Here is a 15,826-nt window from a genome sequence, read left to right on the forward strand (position 1 = left end):
TTAACTCTCACATGTCATGCATCCTGTTTACCAATAAAACACTTATGGAAGCTCTCCCGAGTGGCTCAGTGGTCTAAGGCTGTGCCACTAGAGATCCTGGTTCGAGACCAGGCTCAGTGGTCTAAGGCTGTGCCACTAGAGATCCTGGTTCGAGACCAGGCTCAGTGGTCTAAGGCTGTGCCACTAGAGATCCTGGTTCGAGACCAGGCTCAGTGGTCTAATGCCACTAGAGATCCTGGTTCGAGACCAGGCTCAGTGGTCTAAGGCTGTGCCACTAGAGATCCTGGTTCGAGACCAGGCTCAGTGGTCTAAGGCTGTGCCACTAGAGATCCTGGTTCGAGACCAGGCTCAGTGGTCTAAGGCTGTGCCACTAGAGATCCTGGTTCGAGACCAGGCTCAGTGGTCTAAGGCTGTGCCACTAGAGATCCTGGTTCGAGACCAGGCTCAGTGGTCTAAGGCTGTGCCACTAGAGATCCTGGTTCGAGACCAGGCTCAGTGGTCTAAGGCTGTGCCACTAGAGATCCTGGTTCGAGACCAGGCTCAGTGGTCTAAGGCTGTGCCACTAGAGATCCTGGTTCGAGACCAGGCTCAGTGGTCTAAGGCTGTGCCACTAGAGATCCTGGTTCGAGATCAGGCTCAGTGGTCTAAGGCTGTGCCACTGGAGATCCTGGTTCGAGATCAGGGTCAGTGGTCTAAGGCTGTGCCACTAGAGATCCTGGTTCGAGACCAGGCTCAGTGTACGGCTCAGGTGTACGGTGTTTCCTCCGACACATTGGTGCGGCTGGCTTCCGGGTTAATTGAGAATTGTGTCAAGAAGCAGTGCGGCTTGGTTGGGTTGTGTTTCGGAGGACACACGGCTCTCGACCTTCGCCTCTCCCAAGTCCGTACGGGAGTTGCAGCGATGAGACAAGACTGTAACTACCAATTAGAAATTGGGGAGAAAAAGGGATACAAGTATTTTTTTTTTTTTTTTTTTACTGAAGGTTGAGTGAACTCTCTTGGTCTGAACCTGACCTACTGAAGGTTGAGTGAACTCTCTTGGTCTGAACCTGACCTACTGAAGGTTGAGTGAACTCTCTTGGTCTGAACCTGACCTGAAGGTTGAGTGAACTCTCTTGGTCTGAACCTGACCTACTGAAGGTTGAGTGAACTCTGGTCTGAACCTGACCTACTGAAGGTTGAGAGAACACTTGATCTGACCTGTAAACCAAACCTGGTCGACCTTTGACCCCACCAATGTGTATTCTATTGGGGTCAGGTAAGGCCAAGCGCATGTCATTGAGGTACCTGCTTCCACTACTTGGTCCGTGACGTTATGTACAGAATCTATCTGTCAAAATGAGTTTTCTCCTGACCCTCCTGACCTCCTGACCCCATCTATTTGCATTCTGTTATCCCCTTGGGGTCGTACCTGCCTCCACCACATGCTCCATGGTGGGGAATCTCTTACAGACGGCGGTGCTGACAGAGCGGAAGATGAGCAGTGAGGTGAGGTTGACGTAGCGCATCAGCGTGCGTCTGAGGAGGCGGCCCTGCTCGTCGTGGCCGTGAACACAGCTGGAGACCAGGAACATGAGGCGGTCGGGCCAAGGCAGATTCACAAACTGGTTCCACCAACGGTTGACCACCAGGGTTACGTAGAAACCTGCAGGGAGGAGGAGATATCAGCATCATCTACACCAGGGCTCTACATCCTGAGTTTTAAACTCCAAACCTGTTCCTGGAGAGATATCTTCCTGTAGGTTTTAAACTCCAACCTTGTTCCTGGAGAGATACCCTCCTGTAGGTTTTAACTCCAACCTTGTTCCTGGAGAGATACCTGTAGGTTTTAACTCCAGGTTTTAACTCCAACCCTGTTCCTGGAGAGATACCTTCCTGTAGGTTTTAACTCCAAACCTGTTCCTGGAGAGATACCTTCCTGTAGGTTTTAACTCCAACCTGTTCCTGGAGAGATACCTTCCTGTAGGTTTTAACTCCAACCCTGTTCCTGGAGAGATACCTTCCTGTAGGTTTTAACTCCAAACCTGTTCCTGGAGAGATACCTTCCTGTAGGTTTTAACTCCTGTAGGTTTTAACTCCAACCCTGTTCCTGGAGAGATACCTTCCTGATACCTTCCTGTAGGTTTTAACTCCAACCCTGTTCCTGGAGAGATACCCTCCTGTAGGTTTTAACTCCAACCTTGTTCCTGGAGAGATATCTTCCTGTAGGTTTTAACTCCAAACCTGTTCCTGGAGAGATACCTTCCTGTAGGTTTTAACTCCAACCTTGTTCCTGGAGAGATATCTTCCTGTAGGTTTTAACTCCAACCTTGTTCCTGGAGAGATACCTTCCTGTAGGTTTTAACTCCAACCCTGTTCCTGGAGAGATATCTTCCTGTAGGTTTTAACTCCAAACCTGTTCCTGGAGAGATACCTTCCTGTAGGTTTTAACTCCAACCTTGTTCCTGGAGAGATACCTTCCTGTAGGTTTTAACTCCAACCCTGTTCCTGGAGAGATACCTTCCTGTAGGTTTTAACTCCAACCCTGTTCCTGGAGAGATACCTTCCTGTAGGTTTTAACTCCAACCCTGTTCCTGGAGAGATACCTTCCTGTAGGTTTTAACTCCAACCCTGTTCCTGGAGAGATACCTTCCTGTAGGTTTTAACTCCAACCCTGTTCCTGGAGAGATACCTTCCTCTAGGTTTTAACTCCAACCCTGTTCCTGGAGAGATACCTTCCTGTAGGTTTTAAACTCCAACCTTGTTCCTGGAGAGATACCCTCCTGTAGGTTTTAACTCCAACCTTGTTCCTGGAGAGATACCCTCCTGTAGGTTTTAACTCCAACCTTGTTCCTGGAGAGATACCCTCCTGTAGGTTTTAACTCCAAACCTACTGGACGGTAGCTCTCCAGGAACAGGGTTGGAAAGCCCTGATCTACAGTAGGTCTAAACAGTATTTTGTCAGGTATGACTACAGTAGCAACCAAGGATGAGGTTTGGGTTGAGAAGGGCTGCTTCCGAAATGACATTTAATTTCCTACGTAGTGCAGTACTCTTCAGGCTACATTTGAGCCTCAAGCTCAAAACAGAAAATTGACCCCTAGATCATTGTCTAGGGCAACTTCATCCCAGTCCAAATCAATATTTTATTGACATAAACTGAGATACATAAATGCCATGAAAGCCACTTTGTGCCGTTCACACAGAAGCACAACACTATTAAGCAACAATCTGATATGCCATGCAAAGCACTCCAGCACCCAAGCAAACCCAACAATATCCCTCTTTCCCTGCTTTGGTCCGACTCCTAATGATTTCCTTCCATTAACTCAATCACCAGTTCATTTCCCCATTGGAATCAGTGTCTCTCGGAGAGCTTCTGTTTATTAAGTAAGGGTTGACAAATCACGATCATTAGTTTGTTGCCTGGCACTGTTGAGGATTAGTTGGGTTCATTTGGTTGGATAGTAGCAAGCAAGTCAGACAGTTAACGCAGTGTGTGTGTGGGTGTGTGTCGGTGTTTGTGCGTGCGTGCGTGCGCGTGTGTGTGGTGACCGAGAAAGTATTGCACTGTTGTCATTCTGTTTTTAGGTGGCTGATACACATTTGCCCGACGACTCAAACTGAATTCTTCCGCTGGTCTTATGTTCGCTACATTACCGCGGAGAAGAAACTAACATATGTGGGCGTAGCGTTTGGCTGGAGCGAAGAGTTTGGGTCGCCAGGCAAAGCTACACATGGGGGTTGCGGATGAGGTGAATTTCCCACTTAAATTGTTAAGCACTTTCAGCACATCTGGAAAGCACCTCTACAGTATTCACGTAGAAACAGTCATTCTCATCTCAGCACAGCGCTAGTAGCTCATAGAGTGAATAGGCTAATACTATAAACTACTCAGCGCGCATGCGCTGATGTCAACCTGCACAAGTTGTACTGACTTACCAAGCACAAACGTGACTGGAATCTGTTCTGCATACTTGTTACAGTGAAGAGCCAACTTTTCAAAGAAACGCTTTTCAGGGTCTGAGAGAGCGAGTCTAGATTGACAGATGTGTTAATTAATTAAGTAACATTATAGATTTGTTCACGTGCAGTTATTGATATATCACAGCGATATAAATCCATTACGGACCCATCATGCAAAGTCAAATCAAAGGCTCATATTACATCTTCATTTGTAATCACAGTTATAAACACATTAAAATCAGATAATATATACTGTTATATAATATACATACACAAATAACATAACAATTATATTATTCATATTTCATATCACCGAGGACTTGTGTTTGTGACAACACTAATGTTTTTAAGGAAAAGCCCTTAATAGCTTAATATTATGCCTACCTGTAAACGAGGCTCACCAAGGTATATAACAGTACAAAGACTATAAACTCCCGATAAAGCAGTTTGTAGATGCTGCCTCTCCATCGCAGTAGAAGTCTATGGAAACCGAAGAACGTGGCGTTGGCGACTTTACTGGAGTAGGTCACCGTCATCTTCCTTCAATCGCTGCAGAAAAACTACCTAGTCATCCAATTTATACTTAGTTGACAGACACTCCCTTGTCCTTACCGGTTGTGAATGTAGCTGACTTAAATTGATATCTAAAAAAATGTTCCGCAGTAAACTACTCTCTCAAGGCAAGCTGTCATGGCACAATAATAACCAGTCAAAATAACCATTATTTCCACGTTACGTGGATAAGAAATAACGTTATTAAAAAAACATTAATAAAAGTATAGATTTTTCACACATACCGTTTGTACCAAATCTAAATCACATTGCTTGTTGTTGCTTTAGGTGTAATATAGTGTATTCCTGAACCGTGAGTCAAGATTGAGCAATCATCAGGTGACCGCCCTGGCCACATTTAGCTGGTTGTCTGTCTGTGTCTGTCTGTCAGTCCAGCTGCCAGTACGCTCCTGGCTATGGCTGTCTGGGCAAGATGCCCACCATGTCTTGGCGGTGGAATAAGATGCGCGCCATGTCTTGGCGGTGGAATAAGATGCCCACTATGTCATGGCGGTGGAATAAGATGCCCACTATGTCATGGCGGTGGAATAAGATGCCCACTATGTCTTGGCGGTGGAATAAGGCGGTGGAATAAGATGCCCACTATGTCTTGGCGGTGGAATAAGATGCCCACTATGTCTTGGCGGTGGAATAAGATGCCCACTATGTCTTGGCGGTGGAATAAGATGCCCACTATGTCATGGCGGTGGAATAAGATGCCCACTATGTCTTGGCGGTGGAATAAGATGCCCACTATGTCTTGGCGGTGGAATAAGATGCGCACCATGTCTTGGCGGTGGAATAAGATGCGCACCATGTCATGGCGGTGGAATAAACACATAATGACCTGCTGATGTAGAGAGAGACTACATTTATCCCTGCGTGCAAGTCTCTGGTTTTTATACAACATGCCTATACAACATACCAGCTCCTACATTTATCACTGCGTGCAAGTCTCTGGTTTTAATACAACATGCCTATACAACATACCAGCTCCTACATTTATCACTGCGTGCAAGTCTCTGGTTTTAATACAACATGCCTATACAACATACCAGCTCCTACATTTATCACTGCGTGCAAGTCTCTGGTTTTTATACAACATGCCTATACAACATACCAGCTCCTACATTTATCACTGCGTGCAAGTCTCTGGTTTTAATACAACATGCCTATACAACATACCAGCTCCTACATTTTTTTAAAACAAAGTAATCAATGGGAAAATCTTTGGGATGTAATATTTATTGTAATATTATTATTTTATAGATATATTTGGACACATTTTTATAGAAAAAGCCTCATACATTTGTGGTTTATAGTAGTGCATATGAATGCATGAATTCAGATGCGTTGTAGAAATTGAAATGTCAAAGACTCATTATAGTTGTTCATTACCTTCTCGAATGTATCGCATCCTTTTTTTTTTGTTGCATTATTCATACGCTATCAAATATCCCTCACAACATGAGATCTAAAACGGTGTCCAACGGACGGCGCTGTTGACCTAATTATCATGGCGAACAATGAAGAAGGCTCACAGAAATGCATGGGAGATGCAGCGACGGGACAAGACTGTAACTACCAATTGGATATCACGAAATTGCGAAGAAAAAAGGGGTAAACATTTTTTTATTTTTTTTTACAAATAAACAACATAAATGCATGCCTTATACTGGTAGAACATACTCCCATCTATGACCAATAGATTAGCCTGCTAGGGCCTAATAGACGATCAATAGTAATAAATAAAATAAAATAAAATCAAATCAAATCAAATCAAATTGTATTTGTCACATACACATGGTTAGCAGATGTTAATGCGAGTGTAGCGAAATGCTTGTGCTTCTAGTAAATAATTGTCGATGTAGAGATCTTACAAGGAAACACACATTTCATTAAGTATAGAACTATTGGCGAATGTATTGCATGCAATATCATAGTCAAATAGTCGGATACAATGTTGCAACTTATTCTTTTAGATACAATGTTGCGATCACAGTTTCGTATTATCTGTCGTCTGCTACCGTGAAAGGTGAACATGAGATGTGATACCGGCTTTGCGCATGCGCCACTGTGATGCTGTCGGTTCACTTTCGTGGGTGCTCCGTTCCCACCCAACCAGCGGAGAAGAAAAGAGCAGGTGAGAGGATGTTCGGATGCTGCTTGCGTTACTAAACCGATGATATTCAGCAAACAGATACCTCATGCACGGCGAAACGGGAGGTTATTGGCGACAGGTAGCGAGAGCACGTCGTGACAGTTGGGTTTATGCACGGTGGTCACTTTCCGGACTGTTTTATTCTCCATAGACAGCAGGCGTCGAGAGAGGGGTGAGTTGACAGCTAGCATACTGTAGCTAGGCTAGCCAAAGCGCTAGCCAGCTGGCTGGCTGACTAGCTGTCTTGCTTGTTTCATCGTCTTAAACAACGATATAGTCCAAGGTCATTGTGCATAGAGTTGTATTTGGTATTTGTTGGACATACATTTTAAAGTGAAAAGTCTCAGCGTAATTCCCTTACCATGGAATTGCCCACTTGCAATGCATCGGAGTATTAGCGCATCAATTTGACAGCAATGGCTAGCTTTAATTCATTATCCATGGTGCATTTCGTTGAACCATTTTTGTCAACAGATGACTTGGTGTCCACACTAGTTTTAACAGGCCTCCACATGTGCGTACATTACAATCAAGCCAAGCCTGTTAAGGAGACACATTCTGACTATTATAAGGTTTCACTAATGTTTTCCGAACAGTATATCATTCAATGCAGCTGTGTAACGTGGATGGTTTGGAGCAAAATTGTATTTTGCTAGCAACATATCTCATAGGCCTACAGACAACGGTGAGGAGAGGGGAGGAGGAAGGGCTGAAAGGAGGGCAGGGAATCCCTGATGCAGTGAATTGATGCCCTGCGTAGGTCAGGCAGTGTGCTGAACGGATGTATGTTTACTGATGTTAGTTTTTACAACTCAACACAAAATCAATTGAAATGTATTGGTCACATACCCAGTGAACAGCAGTTCCTAAAGGTGCAGGGAAGTGCCTGTGTGCTAAGCTCTCTCAACATTACACAACATGAATCAATAATAACAATGACAAGAGTCAAGGGGAAAATAACAAGCAGTAGAAGTGGTAGCCTTTACCAGTATAAAGTCAATATTAGTCTGTATAATCGAAGTGTGTGTGTGTGTGTGTGTGTGTGTGTAAGGGTTGGATGTGTGGATAGTCAGTGCAAATAATGTCTGGTGCATATAGTCTCTAAGGTGCATATAGTCTCTAAGGTGCATATAGTCTCTAAGGTGCATATAGTCTCTAAGGTGCATATAGTCTCTAAGGTGCATATAGTCTCTAAGGTGCATATAGTCTCTAAGGTGCATATAGTCTCTAAGGTGCATATAGTCTCTAAGGTGCATATAGTCTCTAAGGTGCATATAGTCTCTAAGGTGCATATAGTCTCTAAGGTGCATATAGTCTCTAAGGTGCATATAGTCTCTAAGGTGCATATAGTCTCTAAGGTGCAGGTCTGTGCAGGAAGACCGCTAGGTTGAGCTTTTCAGCAGTCTGATGGCCTGGTTGTAGAAACTGTCTCGGTGTCTGTTGTGCCGAGACCCGATACTCCACTACCGCTTGCCAGATGGTAACGGAGTGAACAGTCCGTGGCTTGGGTGACTGGGGTCCTTGATGATATTTCGTGCCTTCCTCAGACACTGCCTGGTGTAGATGTCCTGGAGGGCAGGGAGCTCGGCCCCAGTGGGCCAATGCCGAATGTCTTCAGCCGCCTGAGGTTGAAGAGGTGCTGCTGCGCCTTCTTCACCACGGTGGTGGTGTGATTGGACCATGTCAGGTCCTCCGTGAGGTGCACGCCGGGGAACATGAACCTTTTCACCCTCTCCACTGCAGTCCTGTCCATGCTGCTTCCCCTGTTTCCTGTCGTCCACCATCAGCTCCTTTGTTTTGCTGACGTTGAGCCGCTGTGCCAGGGCTCTAAACTCCTCCCAATAGGCTGTCTCGTCGCCGTCGACGATGAGGGATGTTTCCACCGGCACCGCTGTGCCAGGGCTCTAAACTCCTCCCAATAGGCTGTCTCGTCGCTGTCGACGATGAGGGATGTTTCCACCGGCACCGCTGTGCCAGGGCTCTAAACTCCTCCCAATACGATGATGGGATGTTTCCACCGGCACCGCTGTGCCAGGGCTCTAAACTCCTCCCAATAGCTCTAACCTCCTCCCAATAGGCTGTCTCGTCGCCGTCGACGATGAGGATGTTTCCACCGGCACCGCTGTGCCAGGGCTCTAACCTCCTCCCAATAGGCTGTCTCGTCGACGATGATGGGATGTTTCCACCGGCACCGCTGTGCCAGGGCTCTAACCTCCTCCCAATAGGCTGTCTCGTCGCCGTCGACGATGAGGGATGTTTCCACCGGCACCGCTGTGCCAGGGCTCTAACCTCCTCCCAATAGGCTGTCTCGTCGCCGTCGACGATGAGGGATGTTTCCACCGGCACCGCTGTGCCAGGGCTCTAAACTCCTCCCAATAGGCTGTCTCGTCGCCATCGACGATGAGGGATGTTTCCACCGGCACCGCTGTGCCAGGGCTCTAACCTCCTCCCAATAGGCTGTCTCGTCGCCGTCGACGATCAGACAAACTTAATGATGGTGTTGGAGTCATGCATGGCCACGCAGTCGTACGCTCCCAACGGCGGCCCCCACACACACACACACACACACACACACACACACACACACTAATCAATTAGCTGAATGTGGACTCTGCATTCTCTCATATGGTTAATTAATATGAAATGCCAATGCCATAAATACATCCCTTTGTACAGTCGTGGCCAAAAGTTTTGAGAATGACACAAATATTAATTTCCACAAAGTGCCTCTTCAGTGTCTTTAGATATTTTTGTCAGATGTTACTATGGATACTGAAGTATAATTACAAGCATTTCATAAGTGTCAAAGGGTTTTATTGACAATTACATGAAGTTGATGCAAAGAGTCAATATTTGCAGTGTTGACCCTTCTTTTTCAAGACCTTTGCAATCCTCCCTGGCATGCTGTTAATTCACTTCTGGGCCACATCCTGACTGATGGCAGCCCATTCTTGCATAATCAATGCTTGGAGTTTGTCAGAATTTGTGGGTTTTTGTTTGTCCACCCGTGTCTTGAGGATTGACCAAGTTCTCAATGGGATTAAGGTCTGTGGAGTTTCCTGGCCATGGACCCAAAATATCGATGTCTTGTTCCCCGAGCCACTTAGTTGTCACTTTTGCCTTAATGCAAGGTGCTCCATCATGCTGGAAAAGGCATTGTTCATCACCAAACTGTTCCTGGATGGTTGGGAGAAGTTGCTCTCGGAGGATGTGTTGGTACCATTCTTTATTCATGGCTGTGTTCTTAGGCAAAATTGTGAGTGAGCCCACTCCCTTGGCTGAGAAGCAACCCTACACATGAATGGTCTCAGGATGCTTTACTGTTGGTATGACACAGGACTGATGGTAGCGCTCACCCTGTCTTCTCCGGACAAGCTTTTTTCCGGATGCCCCAAACAATCGACAAGGGGATTCATCAGAGAAAATGACTTTACCCCAGTCCTCAGCAGTCCTCAGCAGTCCTCAGCAGTCCTCAGCAGTCCTCAGCAGTCCTCAGCAGTCCTCAGCAGTCCTCAGCAGTCCTCAGCAGTCCTCAGCAGTCCTCAGCAGTCCTCAGCAGTCCCCCAGTCCTCAGCAGTCCAACCCCTGTCTTTAGCAGAATATCAGTCTGTCCCTGATGTTTTTCCTCAGAGAAAATGACTTTACCCCAGTCCTCAGCAGTCCAATCCCTGTACCTTTAGCAGAATATCAGTCTGTCCCTGATGTTTTTCCTGGAGAGATAATGACTTTACCCCAGTCCTCAGCAGTCCAACCCCTGTACCTTTGCATAATATCAGTCTGTCCCTGATGTTTTTCCTGAGAGAGAAGTGGCTTCTTTGCTGCCCTTTTCTTGACACCAGACCATCCTCCAAAAGTCTTCGCCTCACTGTGCGTGCAGATGCATTCACACCTTCCTGCTACCATTCCTGAGCAAGCTCTGTACTGGTGATGCCCTGATCCCGCAGCTGAATCAACTTTAGGAGACGGTCCTGGCGCTTGCTGGACTTTCTTGGGTGCCCTGAAACCGCCTTCACAACAATTGAACAGCTCTCCTTGAAGTTCTTGATGATCCGATAAATGGTTGATTTAGGTGCAATCTTACTGGCAGCAATATCCTTGCCTGTGAAGCCTTTTTTGTGCAAAGCAATGATGACGGCATATGTTTCTTTGCAGGTAACCATGTTTGACAGAGGAAGAACAATGATTCCAAGCACCACCCTCCTTTAGAATCTTCCAGTCTGTTATTCAAACTCAATCAGCATGACAGAGTGATCTCCAGCCTTGTGCTTGTCAACACTCACACCTGTGTTAACGAGAGAATCTCTGACATGATGTCAGCTGGTCCTTTTGTGGCAGGGCTGAAATGCAGTGGAAATGTTTTTTTGGGGGATTCAGTTCATTTGCATGGCAAAGAGGGACTTTGCAATTAATTGCAATTCATCTGATCATGGAGTATATGCAAATTGCCATCATACAAACTGATTGTATTGATTAATAATGGACCGTTATCATGCACCTGTCCTGAAACAGGGGCAGAGGGAAAAAATACGTAATCTATGCACTTAAATAGCGAATGGAGGACGCTTTTCCTGTGGTTCATTTTCATGCCAGCAGGTAAACTATACTCCTGTTGTAAAGATAAACAATGTGCTTAATATTGGGAAAGTTGAGAAATAAATACAGTAGGCCGAGCCTATAGAAAGCTGATGGGAACCTCCTCTTTTTATTAGAGGCCATCACTCTGTTTTCTCACGCAATTACATAGCCTATAGAAATGTTGCGCAACATGAGCTCATGGCCTCTCATGAAGTGTTTGATTAGATTTTCGATTACATTAGTGTTGATGTCAGAGTGATTTAGATGGACAATAAAGTGCTGAGTACCAGGCAGTTAGCAAGTTCGGTAGGTTACTAATGACCATCAGCAGCATCAGACCTTGGAGAAGCCTAATTACCGTGACGAAACGGTCAAGTGGAATTTCACTGCCTCGTAACCGCCGGTGTGGCCGTAATACGGTCACCGCAACAGCCCCAGGCTCAACCCCCCTGAATGAGAAATGAGCCCCTAAATAAAACAAAACTCAAACTTTGGGCGGGGTCTCTAAATAATGCTAAGTTAACCATTCTCATTAAGAGTTTATTGACCCGTTACGTCAATCTAAGTAACATAATAAAAACATTTCCATCAAAATCCATATTTTTTTGTATAGGCTGCGTTTCAATCCACCACATCCGCCAATAGCGGCCTACCCATCTGCGGTGGGAGGTGACAGGGCTACAGCAGTGTTTATCAGACAATGAGACAACCCATCTGCGGTGGGAGGTGACAGAGCTACAGCAGTGTTTATCAGACAATGAGACAACCCATCTGCGGTGGGAGGTGACAGAGCTACAGCAGTGTTTATCAGACAATGAGACAACCCATCTGCGGTGGGAGGTGACAGGGCTACAGCAGTGTTTGTCAGACAATGAGACACCCCATCTGCGGTGGGAGGTGACAGGGCTACAGCAGTGTTTATCAGACAATGAGGCAACCCATCTGCGGTGGGAGGTGACAGAGCTACAGCAGTGTTTATCAGACAATGAGACAACCCATCTGCGGTGGGAGGTGACAGGGCTACAGCAGTGTTTATCAGACAATGAGACACCCCATCTGCGGTGGGAGGTGACAGGGCTACAGCAGTGTTTATCAGACAATGAGACAACCCATCTGCGGTGGGAGGTGACAGAGCTACAGCAGTGTTTATCAGACAATGAGACAACCCATCTGCGGTGGGAGGTGACAGAGCTACAGCAGTGTTTATCAGACAATGAGACAACCCATCTGCGGTGGGAGGTGACAGGGCTACAGCAGTGTTTATCAGACAATGAGACAACCCATCTGCGGTGGGAGGTGACAGGGCTACAGCAGTGTTTATCAGACAATGAGACAACCCATCTGCGGTGGGAGGTGACAGGGCTACAGCAGTGTTTATCAGACAATGAGACAACCCATCTGCGGTGGGAGGTGACAGGGCTACAGCAGTGTTTATCAGACAATGAGACAACCCATCTGCGGTGGGAGGTGACAGGGCTACAGCAGTGTTTATCAGACAATGAGACAACCCATCTGCGGTGGGAGGTGACAGGGCTACAGCAGTGTTTATCAGACAATGAGACAACCCATCTGCGGTGGGAGGTGACAGGGCTACAGCAGTGTTTATCAGACAATGAGACAACCCATCTGCGGTGGGAGGTGACAGAGCTACAGCAGTGTTTGTCAGACAATGAGACAACCCATCTGCGGTGGGAGGTGACAGGGCTACAGCAGTGTTTATCAGACAATGAGACAACCCATCTGCGGTGGGAGGTGACAGGGCTACAGCAGTGTTTATCAGACAATGAGACAACCCACCTGCGGTGGGAGGTGACAGGGCTACAGCAGTGTTTATCAGACAATGAGACAACCCATCTGCGGTGGGAGGTGACAGAGCTACAGCAGTGTTTATCAGACAATGAGACAACCCATCTGCGGTGGGAGGTGACAGGGCTACAGCAGTGTTTATCAGACAATGAGCCACCCATCTGCGGTGGGAGGTGACAGAGCTACAGCAGTGTTTATCAGACAATGAGACAACCCATCTGCGGTGGGAGGTGACAGAGCTACAGCAGTGTTTATCAGACAATGAGACAACCCATCTGCGGTGGGAGGTGACAGAGCTACAGCAGTGTTTATCAGACAATGAGACAACCCATCTGCGGTGGGAGGTGACAGAGCTACAGCAGTGTTTATCAGACAATGAGACAACCCATCTGCGGTGGGAGGTGACAGAGCTACAGCAGTGTTTATCAGACAATGAGACAACCCATCTGCGGTGGGAGGTGACAGAGCTACAGCAGTGTTTATCAGACAATGAGACAACCCATCTGCGGTGGGAGGTGACAGAGCTACAGCAGTGTTTATCAGACAATGAGACAACCCATCTGCGGTGGGAGGTGACAGGGCTACAGCAGTGTTTATCAGACAATGAGACAACCCATCTGCGGTGGGAGGTGACAGAGCTACAGCAGTGTTTATCAGACAATGAGACAACCCATCTGCGGTGGGAGGTGACAGAGCTACAGCAGTGTTTATCAGACAATGAGACAACCCATCTGCGGTGGGAGGTGACAGAGCTACAGCAGTGTTTATCAGACAATGAGACAACCCATCTGCGGTGGGAGGTGACAGGGCTACAGCAGTGTTTATCAGACAATGAGACAACCCATCTGCGGTGGGAGGTGACAGAGCTACAGCAGTGTTTATCAGACAATGAGGCAACCCATCTGCGGTGGGAGGTGACAGAGCCACAGCAGTGTTTATCAGACAATGAGACAACCCATCTGCGGTGGGAGGTGACAGAGCTACAGCAGTGTTTATCAGACAATGAGACAACCCATCTGCGGTGGGAGGTGACAGAGCTACAGCAGTGTTTATCAGACAATGAGGCAACCCATCTGCGGTGGGAGGTGACAGAGCCACAGCAGTGTTTATCAGACAATGAGGCAACCCATCTGCGGTGGGAGGTGACAGAGCTACAGCAGTGTTTATCAGACAATGAGACAACCCATCTGCGGTGGGAGGTGACAGGGCTACAGCAGTGTTTATCAGACAATGAGACAACCCATCTGCGGTGGGAGGTGACAGGGCTACAGCAGTGTTTATCAGACAATGAGACAACCCATCTGCGGTGGAGGTGACAGAGCTACAGCAGTGTTTATCAGACAATGAGACAACCCATCTGCGGTGGGAGGTGACAGGGCTACAGCAGTGTTTATCAGACAATGAGCCACCCATCTGCGGTGGGAGGTGACAGAGCTACAGCAGTGTTTATCAGACAATGAGACAACCCATCTGCGGTGGGAGGTGACAGAGCTACAGCAGTGTTTATCAGACAATGAGACAACCCATCTGCGGTGGGAGGTGACAGAGCTACAGCAGTGTTTATCAGACAATGAGACAACCCATCTGCGGTGGGAGGTGACAGAGCTACAGCAGTGTTTATCAGACAATGAGACAACCCATCTGCGGTGGGAGGTGACAGAGCTACAGCAGTGTTTATCAGACAATGAGACAACCCATCTGCGGTGGGAGGTGACAGAGCTACAGCAGTGTTTATCAGACAATGAGACAACCCATCTGCGGTGGGAGGTGACAGAGCTACAGCAGTGTTTATCAGACAATGAGACAACCCATCTGCGGTGGGAGGTGACAGGGCTACAGCAGTGTTTATCAGACAATGAGACAACCCATCTGCGGTGGGAGGTGACAGAGCTACAGCAGTGTTTATCAGACAATGAGACAACCCATCTGCGGTGGGAGGTGACAGAGCTACAGCAGTGTTTATCAGACAATGAGACAACCCATCTGCGGTGGGAGGTGACAGAGCTACAGCAGTGTTTATCAGACAATGAGACAACCCATCTGCGGTGGGAGGTGACAGAGCCACAGCAGTGTTTATCAGACAATGAGGCAACCCATCTGCGGTGGGAGGTGACAGAGCCACAGCAGTGTTTATCAGACAATGAGACAACCCATCTGCGGTGGGAGGTGACAGAGCTACAGCAGTGTTTATCAGACAATGAGACAACCCATCTGCGGTGGGAGGTGACAGAGCCACAGCAGTGTTTATCAGACAATGAGACAACCCATCTGCGGTGGGAGGTGACAGAGCCACAGCAGTGTTTATCAGACAATGAGGCAACCCATCTGCGGTGGGAGGTGACAGAGCCACAGCAGTGTTTATCAGACAATGAGACAACCCATCTGCGGTGGGAGGTGACAGAGCTACGTCCCGAAAATCGGTCTTCTCACAGAAACGTCTGTACGTCCGAAAGGTTTGGCCTAAAAACAACATGACCACTATGGATTGATTTGAATGTTGCGAACACGATGGTGTTTTCCGTTTTGACCTACGACCCCCAGAAGCCTCCACGGAACTCGTCGGAAGTCGGTACCACCGATGTGCCACCTTCTGTCTGTGGCGTCCAAACCGTTTGGGCGACCAACGAATATTACCCCACTATGGAAAGGGGAGACTCTCAGGAACATGATGGTGTTCTCCGTTGTGCTCTATGTCAAATCAAATCAAATCAAATTTTATTTGTCACATACACATGGTTAGCAGATGTTAATGCGAGTGTAGCGAAATGCTTGTGCTTCTAGTTCCGA

At 47.2% G+C, this 15,826-nt stretch overlaps 2 protein-coding genes across 7 annotated transcripts in view; one reads left to right on the top strand and one right to left on the bottom strand.

Moving 5' to 3' along the window:
* LOC121844345 (bestrophin-3-like) overlaps positions 1-4,896 on the bottom strand; it is a 17,788-nt gene extending 12,892 nt beyond the window's left edge. For 2 of the 5 annotated variants that reach the window (XM_042314361.1, XM_042314362.1), the window contains exons 1-3: positions 4,330-4,590; positions 3,922-4,016; positions 1,412-1,645 (exon numbers count right to left, since the gene is read on the bottom strand). In XM_042314361.1, coding sequence (XP_042170295.1) covers positions 1,412-1,645; positions 3,922-4,016; positions 4,330-4,481 — 481 coding nt within the window. In that variant the 5' untranslated portion in view covers positions 4,482-4,590. Of the gene's footprint in view, positions 1-1,411; positions 1,646-3,921; positions 4,017-4,329; positions 4,591-4,742 lie in introns of those variants that run through there. The other 3 variants (XM_042314359.1, XM_042314360.1, XM_042314363.1) reach the window with 3 other exon arrangements.
* A 1,707-nt stretch (positions 4,897-6,603) lies between these two features.
* The window catches only part of LOC112237409 (rab-3A-interacting protein-like), a 49,986-nt gene continuing 40,763 nt past the window's right edge, over positions 6,604-15,826 (top strand). For both annotated transcript variants that reach the window (XM_042314357.1, XM_042314358.1), the window contains exon 1: positions 6,604-6,830. The gene's annotated coding sequence lies outside the window, so the exon portion shown is untranslated. The remainder of the gene's footprint in view (positions 6,831-15,826) is intronic.

Source organism: Oncorhynchus tshawytscha, unplaced genomic scaffold (assembly GCF_018296145.1).
Source record: "Oncorhynchus tshawytscha isolate Ot180627B unplaced genomic scaffold, Otsh_v2.0 Un_contig_1458_pilon_pilon, whole genome shotgun sequence".
In the NCBI taxonomy this organism is placed as follows: domain Eukaryota; kingdom Metazoa; phylum Chordata; class Actinopteri; order Salmoniformes; family Salmonidae; genus Oncorhynchus; species Oncorhynchus tshawytscha.